The sequence below is a fragment of the Lycium barbarum genome, chromosome 2, assembly GCF_019175385.1.
Source record: "Lycium barbarum isolate Lr01 chromosome 2, ASM1917538v2, whole genome shotgun sequence".
In the NCBI taxonomy this organism is placed as follows: domain Eukaryota; kingdom Viridiplantae; phylum Streptophyta; class Magnoliopsida; order Solanales; family Solanaceae; genus Lycium; species Lycium barbarum.
In genome coordinates this window covers 42,097,759-42,113,425 of record NC_083338.1, presented here as the reverse complement: position 1 = coordinate 42,113,425, position 15,667 = coordinate 42,097,759, and the positions used below count along the sequence as shown (strand labels likewise).

Genomic DNA, 15,667 nt, shown 5'->3' with positions numbered 1-15,667 from the left:
GTATAGTTTGTGCCTCAATCTTTACTTCCATATCTGTCTCTTGTGTCCCGCCACTTTTCACTCTATGTACTCCGTTTTAGTCCTGCTTAACCTGAAGCCTTTCGATTCTAAGGTCATTCTCCAAACTTCCAGCTTATCATTAACTCCACTACGCGTCTCCTCAATCAAAAGGATATCATTTGCAAAAAGCATACACCACGGCACCTTATCCTAAAGATGTTTCGTCTATTCATCCATCACTAAGGCAAATAAAAATGGGCTAAAAGCTGATCCCTGGTGCAACCCCATCATGACCGGAAAGTGTTCTGAATCACCACCCACTGTCTTAACCCGAGTCTTGGCACCCTCGTACATGTCCTTAATTTCCCTGATGTAGGCCACAGGCACACCTCTAGACTCCAAGCATCTCCAAAGGACCTCCTAAGGGACTTTATCGTATGCCTTCTCCAAGTCAATGAACCCCAAGTGGAAGTTTCTCTTTTTGTCCTTATACTGCTTCACCAATCTCCTAACAATATGTATATCTTCTTTAGTCAAGCGCCTCTGCATGAAACCAAACTGGTTCTTGGCTATCGACACATCCCTCCTCATACTCATCTCGACCACCCGTTCCCAGACTTTTATGGTGTGACTTAGCAACTTGATACCCCTATAGTTATTGCAACTTTGTATATCTCCTTTGTTCTTATACAATGGTACCATCGCACTCCACCTCCAATCCTCTGACATCTTAGCCGTCCTGAATATGCCATTGAATAATCTAGTCAGCTACTCCATACCTGCTTCCCTTGTGCTCTCTCAAAAGTCTATCGGGATCTCATCTGGGCCGGTCACCCTTCCCCTCCTCATCTTACAAATAACCTCCTTAACCTCTGCAGCCTTTATGTTCCTACAGTACCCAAAATCTCTACGACTCTCGGAATGCTCTAACTCTCCCAACACGATATCCTTATCCCCTTCCTGATTTAAGAGATCATGGAAGTACGTCTGCCATCTCCATCTAATGTGTGCGTCTTCTACCAACACTTTGCCATTCTCATCCTTGATACACTAAACTTAGTCCAGGTCATGATACTTGCTCTCTCATCTTAGCGAGCCTATACAATTTCCTATCCTCGCTTTTGCACTCAAGTTCTTTATACAAATGCTCAAAGGCTGTTGTTTTGGCCGTCGTGACCGCTAAATTCGCTTCCTTATTCGCTGCCTTATACCTCTTCTTATTACTCCTCTTGTCCTTGTAACACCTCGTACCTTAAACTCGGCTACGTTCATGATTCGAGACTTAGAAACCAAGATGGAAGTGTTGGAATTCAAAAAAAAATTCATCACAATGAAAGTACATTTTACGACCAAAGTACGGGTTGTACTTCAAGGTGTGAGACGTAGATGGTAGGGTGTACCTCCTTGGGAAATTACAGAAGCCACTGGAAATTAGCATCCATGTGCGGGCAGCACGGTACGGGGCGTACCTTGAGCCCGTACCTCACTGTCAATGATGCCCACTGGAAGTTCATATCTAAGTACGGGCTGCAAGTTATTAATTACTATATTTATTTTCATGAAACACTCTAGATGTTTACACCTTTTCCTGCAAGTATATTATGTAACTATATCTATGTATAATGCAAGTCATGTTTTATGAAAAACCATGGGCTCAGATGCTACCTATATTATGTTCATGTTTTTGGGAGTTGCACAGATTACCGAGAAGGCATTAATAGCCTGAAACTACATTAGCCACCATAGGATAAGGATCGCTCCGCCCATGTTTAGGACGATTCCTTCATGCTTTATTGATTGGATCCTTTCATGCCATGTTTATATCTTATACCCCTGGCAATGTATGAAAGCTCTACTGGTCGGGTCAGGTACCAGATTCCACGTACCCACGTGATTATATATATATATATATATATATATATATATATATATATATATATATATATATATATATATATATATATATATATGTATTCATGTTCAGGACTAGGTTTCAGTTCTAGTTCCAGCTTTCATCATGTTATTGCATGTGCCATGTTTATTTCATTCAGTTGCTTTACATACCAGTACATTCAATGTGCTGACGTCCCTTTTCTATTGCCTGAGGGCCAGCATTTCACTATGCAAGTACGGATTTATAGGACGACGCATCTGCTTAGTAGGATCATCCACGTATCAGCTTTTGGTGAGCCCGATCTACTTCGGGGTTTAGTCATTTATCTATGTCCTATTGGTTTTGCATTGAAGGTATGCTGGGGGCCTTGTCCCAGCAGTTATGTTTAGTAGACTCATGTTCATGTTAGAGGTTTCATAGATTAGTCAGTTATGTTATGTCAGATATTCGGAGTCGTCTAGCCATTTTGGCTCGTTATTATTATGTTTATTCAGACTTATGATTTATAGTCCCACACTTCACTTAAAATATGCATGTTCCTATGTTATTCCACATCAGTTCATGCCCATGTTGAGTCAGCAAGACATGTGGTTCGCTCGGTCACCTGCAGTCAGGCATTGAGTGCTGTGTTGCGCCCAGGCCATGGTTCGGGGCGTGACAGTCCTCCTCTCTGACGCATTCCACAGTGACCCATATGCATCTCTCTTGGCTTCTACTTTACCTTTAACCTCTTCATTCCACGACCAATCCCCATCACATCTAATGGAGTTGCCCCTTGAGAAAAACCCTAACACCTATTTAGTTGCTTCTTGATGCATTCAGCTGTTCTAGCCCACGTACTATTAGCGTCCCCACTATTCCCCCAAGCCCTCATAGCCTCCAACTTCTCACTTATCTCCTGAGCTTTGACCCCAGTCAGGCCTCCCCATCTAATCCTTAGCCATCAATAAGCAACCCTCTTCTTCTTTTTTATCTTGATCTCTAAGTCCATAACCACGAGTTTATGCTGGCTAGTAAGGTTCTGGCTCAGGATAACCTTGCAGTCCTTGCAAACACCTTTATCACCCTTCCTAAGGAGCAAATAATCTATCTGAGTCTTAGCCACCGCACTACGATGGGTCACCAAGTGCCCCTCCCTCTTCCTGAAGCTCGAGTTAGCTATGACTAACTCAAAAGCATTTGCGAAGTCTAAAAGTGAAACTCCTCCCTCATTTCTATCTCCAAAGCTGAACCCGCCATGCACATCACCATATCCTCCTGAGGTAGAACCTATGTGCCCATTAAAATATCCTCCTATCACTAGTTTCTCAGTCTGTGGGATACTCCTCACAACCTTGTCCAACTCCTCCCAAAAATGCCTTTTATCCTCCTCCGCCAGACCCGCCTGAGGCGCATACGCACTAACTATGTTAATAGTTAACCCTTCCAAAACTAGCTTAATTTTCATTATCCTATCATTCACCCTTCTAACCGCTACTACTTGATCCATGAGATCCCTGTCTACTAAAATGCCTACTCCATTCCTACCCCTCGCACGCCCTGAATACCAAAAATTATACCCATCTACCTCCACAGCCTTAGTTCCTACCCATTTGGTCTCCTGAACACAAGTTATACTGATCTTCCTCTTCTTAAGAAGCTTCACTAATTCTATCGACTTTCCCGTCAGAATCCCTATGTTCCAAGACCCTACTCTCAACCTATTAGCTCTCCTTCTCCCCTTACCACCTCTGCCCCCCGCCCCCACTTCCGCCACCTATCGAGGACATGACCTCAAACTACCATCATGCCTGGAAGCCACTAGTGCAGTATAAAGATGAAGGGTAAGAAGGTGCAGGTTACAGAGAGGAAGCAAGGGTCAAGAAAAAAAAAAGGGAGTAGGCAAACAAATGCAATTCCATCAAGCAAAAGCAATCACAACACTAAAGTAAGCAAGCAATATCCAGAACTCCTAGCACAAAAAAATGATAGAACCACACAACGTCCCACCAAACAAAGCAGATTACCAACAAAACGGAAGTAAGCTATCTCTAACCAGAACCAAGAAATTAAGAGGAGAAAAGAAATCTAACAATTCAAAAACAACAATTCACGCAAGACTGGTAATGAAGATAAACTCGCTACCACACAAATAGGAGGAACATAGATTCGCTACAACAAGCACAAGCAATTTAAAGGCAAGCAATTTAACTAAAGCAAAAGGAGAGAAAAGACCAACAATCAACTAGAGGTACCAACTCCGGTAAGAACGAACCTAGAATGTCGACGCTCTACCACTATGCCTCTAATGTTGCCTGTTGCTCTTCCTCTTGCCATGTGAAATACGATAGTTGTTGTACACTTGCCCCAAATCCCTAGTACGCTGCGGAGAAACCACTCCTGTTTCGGCCCAGATTCCAGTCCAAATTTTGGATTTCCAAACAACTCATATTTTTTTTGGTCAGAAGTAGGGTTCTGATCAGAGAAGCTTGAAAGCGGCAGTATTCTCGTTTGTCTCTGTCTGGCCGGCAGAACGATAGTAGTGTTTGCTAAAAAAAAAAAGGAAAGAATAAGAAGATGGGGAAATAGGGGAAGCAGAGAGAAGGAGAGGGAGAGAGGAAGAAAGAGAAGGAAGGGGACAGAGGAAGGACAAAAGGGGGAGGGGGACTTACCTGAGTGGGGGTCGCTACGATGGTCCAGCTATTGTTAAACGGTTAAGAGAGTGGAAGTGAACGTTAGAGAGAGGGAAGCGAGACAAGAGAGAGAACGTTTCCAACGTAGAAATAGATGTGTGATTAGGTACCGCTATAAGTTAAAAAAGTACATAGGGTAATTTTATTTTAATTGATAAAATGAGATTAAGAAGAAAAAGAATTTCTTCCCACTTTCTTATTAGTTAAAGGGTTTTTAAAAGAAAAGAAACAAGAAAAAGTTTGTTTAAATATAATATTTTTAATAAATAATGTGTTTAAAAAGAAAAGAAACAATATATTTATTGACTCAATTAAGTAAAAATAGGGGCATTTTCTTTCAATTTTGCATAATTTAAGGGCGTTTCTAGACCAAACTATAAACAGAGGATATTCTTTTTCAATTTCACATAGTTTGAGGGCATTTGTTTTTATCCTTTTTCATTTTTAAAATTATAAATATCATTTTGTTTCTTCAAACAAAAATAAAATAAAAATTGGCTTCCATAACCGCCCTTTCCCCTTTAACCATCACTATCTACATCAATCAACTTTTTTTTTTTACATCAATCAATTAACTAAGGACAAGAATACTATATGAAAAAGAATTTAATCGTTATCTAAATGATAATTAATGATGGGGTTACTATGATCTTATATATATATATATATATATATATATATATATATATATATATATATATATATATATATATATATATGACCTATATTATCAGTTACAAAAGTACATAGGGTAATTTTATTTTAATTGATAAAACGAGATTAAGAAAAAAAAATTACTTCCCACTTTCTTATTAATTAAAGGGTTTTTAAAGGAAAAGAAACAAGAAAAAAGTTTCTTCAAATATAATATTTTTATTAAATAATGTGTTTAAAAAGAAAAGAAACAATATATTTTATTGACTCAATTAAGTAACAATAGGGACCTTTTGCTCAATTTCAAATAATTTAAGGGTGTTTCTTGACCAAACTATAAACATAGGACATTCTTTTTCAATTTCGCCTAGTTTGAGGGCATTGTTTACCCTGTTCCATTTTAAAAATTATAAATATCATTTTTCTTTTTTCAAACAAAAATAAAATTCAAAAATCGCTGACAATGACCATCACTATCTACATCAATAAAATTTGTTTTTACATCAATCAATTAACTAATGACCACGAATACTATATGAAAACAAAAAATTAATCGTTATCTAAATTATAATTAATGTCACGACCCAACCCGTCGGGATGACACCCACACTAACCCCCCTGGTTGGCGAAACATCCCCTTAACCAAATTCTCATTCATTCAACCAATTATAAATAAATAACAAGAATATAATCATAAAATTGTCTAGCCATGCCATAATAAAATAAGAGTGCGGAATCCAAACTATTACAACCCCAAAATCCAAAGTCATCGTACGAGGACTCTAAAACAGAAAGCTGTCTGGGCCATTCATTTATTTTGCCAAGAGGGCCATTCATTTATTTTGCTAAGAGGGTCATTCATACAAACAACCAAGAGGGTCATTCATAAAAACAAGCCGAGAGGGCCATTCATCTAAATTTTCACAAGAATATCTCCATATTGTAAAAATCCAGTAAAGAGGCATACAGCCGCCCAAAAAGGAGCCGGCTTGCTGAAGCAGATCCAGACAAATTGCGGAGCAAATGTGAAACTTTTTCTTATGCAACCAGTCAAGATAAGGTGCCCATGAGAGTCAAGCTCTCCGGCCAGGATTTGGAAGACATCTAATCTCAGACTCAGCCACAACTTGTCTTGTTTTCTTTTTCCACTAAAAATCGTGACCGGTCGGATACACATTGGGAATTCTAAAGGTATTCCCCCATAAGGGATATACTCTTCTCCAGCAAGTCGAACTACATGTGACCTGATTCCCAAAAACCAGGGATATGTAGGCAAACTCAAGCCTCGAGAGTTAGTCACATTCTCACAGACTTCCGGAGAAACCTAATCACAATATTAGAATCTCTGAATTGTGTCTTCCAAATCACTTGAAGGTCTTTAGTTGAGTCAAATGAGAAGTGGCCTGAATTCTCATATGACTTGAGATATGTAGGAAACCGACCAGATTTCGGCCACATATGTGAAAATTGCATAAAGACAAAGGGTAAAATGAGTCGGGTCAGTCAAAAATTAGGGTTAGTCAAATTTCGTTACTCAGGGATGGTCCCGCCATCCCCCCACACAAAATGGGCAGTTGTTGACACCTAATTTTTGACCTTCCGTAATTTATTTCAATCACTCAGAGTTCCCGGATAATAAATGAAATGAGTTGGGCATCTTGAAAGATTTAAATGATTTTTATAAACTGTCCAAGTCAATATTTCACTCCCTTAAATTGATAAAAGGGATTTTCATGCATCATAAATTTATTTGAAAATTAATGAGTACTTTTATGATATTTTATGAGAGGTTTGTTGAATTTAAATAATAAAATAAAATAAAAGGAGAAAGAGAGAAAAAGGGTTTTCATTTATTTAATTATTTAAAATTGTCAAGAAATCAAAATTTTGCAAATACTTTATTGCCTTTAATCCATGAAGCTTGAGTAATTTAAATAATTTATGTAGTTAACCATTTAACCCTTCAAACTTCTAATTTTTATATAATTTGCATGATTTGTCAAAAAGTATGCATAATTGCCTATAAATGTTTAATTAGGATAATTAATTAATTAATTAAATGATAATTATTGCAAATTGATCCTTTTTATATATATAAATATTTTTTCCATGGCCACAGTTAAATTAATCAGTTCATGATTTAAAGAAATTAGAGATTTTTTTTTTTTTTGCAAAATCAGCCTATTAATATTTTTATTTGAAATAACCAGTTCAATTTAATTTAAAATTTTACTAATTAGGCCAAATGAGGCCATAATTGAAATAATCATGTCAGGAGAATTAATTAAGGCCATGTTTGTAATTCTAGGCCTATTAACAATTTTGCCGACCTGTAAATTAATTCAATAAAATAATTATGGCCTAACTTTTCCTATAATTAAAACTTCATCAATATTTTTCTAATTATTTGTTTTTTTATGTACTAGATATACATATGTATACACCAGTCAATTGGTATAATTGGTGTATACATAAATGAATAGGGCTTTTTTTTTTATATACTCAGATTTTGGACAGGGTCCAGCCCAAAGCCAGGCTAAGACCGGCCCAGTTCACTTAAACTGATAAGAGGGGTATACCCCCTTCTTATTTTCATTTTTTTCCCTTTGCAAGTAACCTCCTCCCCTCCCCCCCCCCCCCCCTTCCTCGCTTCTCTCTCTTCGATTTTCGTGAAACCCTAGCGCCGCCATGACTTTTCATCACCTCTCTCCGCCAAATGGCAAGGTTACAGATCTTGGCTGACGAGTATAGCTATTACATGCTTGTAATAGTGAAAGCATTAAAAATTTTACTCGATTTCATGTTCTTTTACCTGAACATGGTAGTAATAAATCTCTGTTTACTCTTTTTTTTTTTCAGATTTCTTAGTCAAAATCATGATTTTCTTTTGCTTTGAAGTTGTTTTGTTTATTATTTCTCGCATTTTCCTATTGATTCATGGTTATGCGTACAGATCGACCTAAGAATGGTCAGGCCTTATCGCACGTGTTGCAAAATCATTAGATCTGGGACGTTGATTTTGTTTATTGAGTTTTGGTTTTGAAAGAGGGTTTATCCCACATTGTTTGTTGTTAGTTTTGGTTGAACTTTTGGGGTTCTATAAATAGAACCCCACTCTCACAAAAACAGAGGTCGGAAAAACAAGGGGAAAAATAGGAGATAGGGAAATAGAGAAAACATTTGAAAGTGAAGATGCTGGAAAATTTCAATTTTTCAAAAAGCTTCTTAGTAAAGAACTTTAAATCCTTGACTGAAATAGTTGGTGTTTTTCTCAATTAAAATATTTTTTCTTACTTCATTTTATTTTTCGTATGGCTGAGTCGTTGAGGTTGGAAGCACAAAACTCCCAAATTCGTTCTTTTCTTGGCTGCGCACACAAAAGGTAAATTTTAATTCATTTTATTTTTGTGATTTAGAGTTTTGCCTAGTCTAAGTGTATTTATATTAGTTAAGTTGGCTTATGGTTTGATATTTGTTAATGGTGGTTCTCATTGCTAAGAGTTGCCCTATTTGATTGTGTGCTTAACTTATGGATTTGCTTGAGGTAAACATAGTAGAACTAATGTGAATGTTGTGTTGAAATTCATTTAGTAAGTAGGCTGCTTGAACCTCCTATTGGCTTATTTGTTCATGTGGTTCTAATGTTCCATGTTTACTGCGGGGGGATGTGGTTGAAGTACTTTTAAGAAAAATTCCCTTTTTCTTTTCCTTTCTTCTTGAATGTCATATTAGTTTGCTAACTATAATCCTAAGTAGAATCAACATAGGGAAGTTCAACTTGTTTTCCTCTACTCAACTCCTAAGTGTTGTTTAAAAAGAGATGAGGCAATTTACATGTTGATTTAGATGAACATGGATGGATTACTTGTAATGTGTGCTTGTGTTAGTAGTTAGAAATCATACACTTTTGCTAGTCAGTCATGAGCTACTTTTCCTTTTTGAAGCAAAGTCTTTTATCAAAGTCATCTTAACTGTGAATATTTGAACTAAACAAATTGGTTTAGATACAACTCCTGGTGTGTTCTCTTCTTTTGAAATAAATAAATACTTGGGTGTAAGTTAAATCTGTTTGTTGATCCTTTGAAGATACAACAGTAGATTATTCCATTTTTCCCTTTCCCCCTTTCTTAAATGATCTTACTTACATGAAATAGAGTTAAGCTAGGACTAGTTAAGAGTTGGCCTGTTTATCAATTAATATTCAGATAAAAAAGGGAATCAGGTTCAGTTTGAGTTTGTGGATTGCTAGACTATTAATGGAAATACCTGTGATTATGTTATCATCTAATGTAGGCCAGAGTGTGCACTAATTGTCTATGATTTGTAGCAAATCCTAGAACCAATGTGATTAAGGTGCTTGAGTGTGAAATATGTTATTTTCTTTGGTTTGATCAAGGCTTTAGTTTTCTTGTCTGAACTTGTTGCTTAAACAAATAGAGTCTATAACTTGTTTTGTGTAGTTCATGTCACAAGTCTTACATCTGAAATTTGTGTAGTCCTAAATGTTTAGAGTTTTGGTAAAAAGGGAAAATGAAAAGAAAGGATCAACTCTAGGAGCTGTAAGACTAAGTCCTCATTTGAAGATTAATTAGGATTAATCTAATCATCCTAATTAGCTAGTAAGATGGTTATTAATTTGCAACTTGATTAGTGATCATGCTAGAATTGAGAGGTATAAAAGTGGAAGAAAATGGTTGTCTAGGAGGAAGTTTGCTCTTTGATCTCCTGCTGTTAGCCCTATCCTCATTAGTTGTTTTATCTAACTAGTGAAGTAAACTTGTTATGAAAATGGACTGATATGTCATATTCTTGCATTTGTGTTGCATTTCATTCATGTATGGGTCCTAATTTGATAGAGGATCCTAAGTGTTAAAATTTAATAAGTTTGAAACATTACGAAGAATGATGGAATAAAGTAGTTTTGGTCTTGTTTGGTCAAGTTCCTGAACAATTTTGAGATTGAGACTTTCTGCTTTCTTGCATTTTTAGAAACATGAGGTTTGTTTTCTTTTCTGTGTGCATAAGTGAAGAACATGGTGATAGTAACTCATGGTCTTTAATTTTTCTAGGCTTGAAATATGAGGATAAGTAGGAGAGATCCTATAAATCTAGCCTGAATAAAAGAAGAGGATAAAAAGGATAGAAGAAGAGGGAAAATTGTGGTTGAAACCTTAAGAAAATATTTGGCTTTGATCTGTGAACTGTCCAGTCATTCTTTTGTTATATGCTAAAGGGTAATAAATGGGATAATAAGTATAGATGTGGGGGTTGAAAACCACTTAGCTAAATGGGGAAGTCTTTTAAAGACATCTTAGGAGAAGATTGAGAAAGGGCCAAGCATCACTTGACCCATAGTATCTTTCTTCCCAAATAAGAGATTGTCATAGCATTCTTCATAAGCCTATGGGATGTAACCTGCTACCTTTGCACATTTGGTGTTTCCTTGCCATTTTTCTAAGTTTAATGGATCATAAAAAATGAAGTTTCTTGTGCATTTATTAATTGTTCACTCAGATTAATAGCCTGGTGTTGTTGTCTGTTTTGATGTGTCTTAAGGGAGGTGGTTTGACTAGGTTAGCTGATATATGATAATTTGAAAGATTGCAGTAAAACTGGAAAGAGGAAAAGGCTTTTCCAAAAGGAATACTGTTTATTTTGAAAATAAGACAAGAAGAGTTTTATGAAGATAATATGAAAACATATAACAGATTCTTTGATATTTGGTTAAGTTGGGTTTATAATTAAAACCTTTATGTGAATTCTATGTGCATTGATTTGAGTCGAACTTGTGCTTGAAATATGGTCCATCTGCTCCCTTATTCTAAGTAACAGTAAGACCTTAAAAATAAGGAAATCAGTGGTTTGCATCCATTTAAGGTAGCAGTACAGTCTGAGGGGTATATTTGACCCCTTATTTGTGATACTTTGGACAATATGTCATGTTTTTCTTTTTGAGATGTGTTTTAAGTTCATTAGCTAAAGTCTAAGCAGAAGATAAAATTGAACTTAGTCATGATGGGTAGATGTGTTTTCTCCTTTATGCAGCATTAAAACCAGCTAGGGATATGATGTACTTGTCCAGTTTTGAAGAGTTGAAAACTAGGATAGGCCACTGTTTGTGAACATGTCCAAATCATGTGCATCCTCTGTAAAAACCAACTTGTTTCTTTTCTCCAATAGGATAGGATCATGAGAGAAGTCTAATATAATCTCAAACTCTGGACTAAAATTGTGAATCTTATATGCCTCCATGGGACTTTTGGCCTTTCTACCTGCTTAAGCTGTGTGTGAAAATGTAGTTGTTGTACCTAAGGTTGTATCCTCTACATAGAACTATTAAAACTTGAAAGTTCTTTGGCATTTTCCCACAATTGATCCTGGCTTGGATTTCATTTTGCTTGTGTCTCAAACTGGATTTTGCTGAGAAGTAATACAGCACCGTACTAGTGGATGGCTGTTTCATTAAAAGGAACTTTCATTTTCACCTATTTGGATTTTTCATATCATATCTGTCAGACCTACAGTTTGGTTTTTCCTGTTTATTCCCTATATTTTCTATGAAAATCACCTAGAATTGAGAATGTGATTCCTGAAGAATGGTAAGAACCTTTACTTGGACTATACATAGGACATCTAGGCTCATCTGAGGGTTTTGTCTAAATATTTCTGCATGTACTCAATGAATGCCAAATCTGTTGTTATTGTACTATGTCTAGAAGCTGGCTTACCTTGTCCTTGTGTGCCTTCATATTTTGCCATATCTACTTGATTCAATATTGTTGACAACTGTATTATTCCTATATGATTGCCAGTGTTGTGATTCCTTGGGTTAAGTTCGGTCTTGGCCATACTGTGCCCATGCAGATTGATTTCTTTTCATGTTTAAGTCATACTTGATGTCTTGGCCTTGGTTCATGAGATTAATTTGCCTGCTGAGTCAATTCATCCCTTCTCTCCTTGTTCTCATCTGTTCTTGTTAACTTATAATTGTTCCATATACATGTATATTGGACCTATCCTATTTATTCCAAGGGTGTGTGTATGTGGATCTGTGTCTTCTATAGTTATTGTTGGTTGAGAGGCAGTTTAGGTGAAAGGGGGGCTTAGTTCGAGCCTTCCCCTGGTGACCAGCCATGCTAGAGGTTCATGAAACCTCTTCGAATTTGTGTGGCATCAGGAATAAGGGGGGTGATGACTTGGCCTTCCCACCACCTAGGTTTGGGGTTTGATTTTAAGGACACGGAAAACACATATACATTTTATATGGACTTCTGAATAAATAGGATATATTGCCTGTACATGTGTATATTTATATATAGAATAGGACTTGTAAACGAATACTGCACTGTGTATATATGTGTGTATAGTATATGTATGATAGGAACAGTAAAATACAAACTAACCAGGGTCTTTTGTTTCTTTCCTCTCTCTACTGCATGGCCACTTGGGCCAAGGTCCAGCCACCCTATTGGGTCAAAAGCCCAATAGGGAAAATTCTTTCAAGTTTTGTTGAGTCTAAAAGAGAAGAAAACGAAGCTAATATATTGAAGGCCCGATCAGGGTAAAAATGATATGAAGGCCCAACCATGGGTGAAAATGGTTGGGGTTTGGTACGCCCCAGTTACTTTCCTTATTATATTTATGCCTTCTCTATTTGCTTTAATTGCTTCTTGTATTGAATTGGTATTTGTAAAAAACCCACAAACATTATTCGAATTATTTATATTGCGAATTAGGCAACTTAGGCAAAACGGTGCATATGCCGTTTAGATTGACTCTAGCTCTTGAAAAATTCTTTTGAAAATCTGGAAAAAAACGCGTACTGATTTTGAAGATTTAAAAATAGAAAACAACTGCTTTTGGCCTTAATAAATAACAAACTAAAGAGGTTTTGGGAAAGCAAAAATGGTATAACATATTGTATGAAATTAATAGGATGAGTAAATTAGGCGAAAAAATTGCTTTTCAAACTATGAGTTGGTAAAAATATGATATTTCTGGGCCATAGCCCACCTGAATCTTTTCTCAAGAAAAAAAAAGTTCATTGAAATATTCTTTTGGTTAGATCCCATTTAGTTCGGTCTTTTGAAAACAAAATTTCAAAAGAAAATGTGACTGAGGCCCATAGTTTAAATGGCTAAAATATGGTATATTTGGGCCAGAGCCCACACAGTTTTGTTCTATAAAACACAAAACCATTTCTTTGGGTCAAAACCCACTTGATTTTCTCTAAATAAATAACCCATGTTTAAAGTTTCGGGCCAAGGCCCACGATTTAAACAAATAAGGTAAAGTATTTTTGGGCCTAAAAAACGAGATGGATTTTTAAGTCAAAATCTTTCTTTTGAAATAAATCTGGGACTTTATAAAAATATATATATAGCGAGTACATTTTTATGGGAACATATGCACAAGTTATTAGACCATAAATATAATTCATTTTCCTAAAAGACCAAACATGCAAAAAATACAAAGAATCCCTTTCTTGAAAAAATCAAAACGGTCCAATTTTATGCCTAGTTAAAAAAAAATATTAGGTAAGGATGTTCTGGAAATATATTAAACGGATTGACCCGGTCCACGTGTGAGTAGAAGCATGAATAAAACCTATTCACCCAAATCATAAAAATAAATAAACTTTCTATCCTTTTCTATAGAAACAACTACTATCCTTATATATAAAAGGAACTAATTATACCCAGATATCAAAAATATGAACCTAAATACCCTATATGTAAGGGAAATATATTCAATTCTTTTCAAAAAAATGATATGCAATATGACAGGCTTTTGCGGGAAATAAACACTAATTAAAAAGTTCATGCAAATTCTCACACATTGGAATTCGAAGGTCAACCGTATAGTACGGATCCTTAATACTAGGGTGCCTAACACCTTCTAGGGGATCACCAGAACCATTACCTAGAACTTTAGATTAAGAAGGATTTTTCACGGCATATGAATAAACCCTTCAAAATTGGTTTTCCTAATTTCCTAAAATTTGGTGGCGACTCTTTTAAAACAAAGTCTGAAAGAGCACCAACGATTTCAAAGTAACTTTTTCGAGCGCTAACCCCGCCTGCGAAAATGCAAACCATTACAGTGTCCACCGCAGCGGCGCCAGTACCGCGACAACGGTATCGCCGTGGCCATGGCCCTGCTACTCTAGTGGCTTAATGTAATGTGGGGTGACCTCTGTAGCGGTTCCGCCATAGCAGACTGCAGACCGTTGTAGCGGTTGATGGGACTTATATGCCTTAAATTATTTTTTAGAACCCTATCACTCCTCGTTCATTAATCTCGGTTCTAGAGCTATTTTGAGAGAAAAACAAGATATTCTGAGGAAATTCTTCATTGGGGTAAGTTCATCTAACCCTATTCTTCATTTATGATTCATAATCCACTTTAGAAACTCCCTAAATCATGCTAGAGTCTTCCAATAACTTAAGGATTAAAGAGGGTTTTTGGGGTTTCTTTCTTGAATGAACTTTTTATTATAAAACCTTGATTTGTTGATGGAATAAGCTTATATTAGTATGGAATTGATGGGTAATAGCTTTATAAACATGCATCCTTCATTATTAGTAACCAATTTATGAATTTGAGAGTTAGGGTTCATACCTAAAATTGGGGATTTCTCTTTAAATACGAATTTAGATTAATATTGAATTGTTTTAGGAATTGATTACTGGGTTTTGATCACTTAGACTTGCATTTCATGTTTCATTTTTGAATTTACCGTTTTTCCCTTGTGGGCCCGTTCCCCCAAATTCCATAGGCTTAAGTTGACCAAATTAAAAGCCTAGCAATATGGGTACTGTTCTTCATGATTTCTAATCTAGATTATGTTATAAATAGACCTTAAGTATTTGGAGGCATCGAGGAAGGGCAAGGCGCTCGCGTGATTTGTTTGGGATTCCTATTCGACACTCTAGGTAGGTTATGACTTACCTTTTTGGTTAGACACCGGTTAGCGACTCGTATGTAGTACTAGGGAATTGTAGGAGACATTATGTGAACCTTCGGGTATGAAGTTTGGGATGAAATTCTTAGGTTGGTACTGTTGTGTGACTTGTGTGCTCGGGCTTGCGGCCTGTAGAATCCCTAGGTTTATGCTTGGCTTTTATTAGGCGAATTGGTGGTTTCTATGTATTTTGGGAGACTTGTTTGAAAGAACAGATTCATGTGATACTTGTACTACAATGGCTGGCCTTATATGAATTGACTGGAATCCATATGTTACTTATGATATTCTCATTGCATGACATACTTTATCATATCCATGATATATCTATTTTGATCTTGATATTGGAAGATGGTAAAGATGGAGGTAAGTATGATTCATGTGACATTACTATATGAGTAGCCATTTCTATGTTGTGTGATATGGAGTGGTTAACAATGATATTGGATGGAGGAGTCATTCTAAGCTGTGTGATACGGAATG

The 15,667-nt window shown here is 36.3% G+C and overlaps 1 protein-coding gene across 1 annotated transcript; it reads right to left on the bottom strand.

Moving 5' to 3' along the window:
• Positions 1 to 2,837: 2,837 nt before the first annotated feature.
• Positions 2,838 to 3,383, bottom strand: LOC132628518 (uncharacterized). Its single transcript, XM_060344299.1, has one exon. The coding sequence runs from the start codon at positions 3,381 to 3,383 to the stop codon at positions 2,838 to 2,840; it is 546 nt and encodes a 181-aa protein (XP_060200282.1).
• Positions 3,384 to 15,667: the final 12,284 nt, after the last annotated feature.

Coding starts and splice junctions, on each gene's coding strand:
- LOC132628518 (XM_060344299.1), bottom strand. CDS start 3,383: ATGGATCAAGTAGTAGCGGTTAGAAGGGTGAATGATAGGATAATGAAA.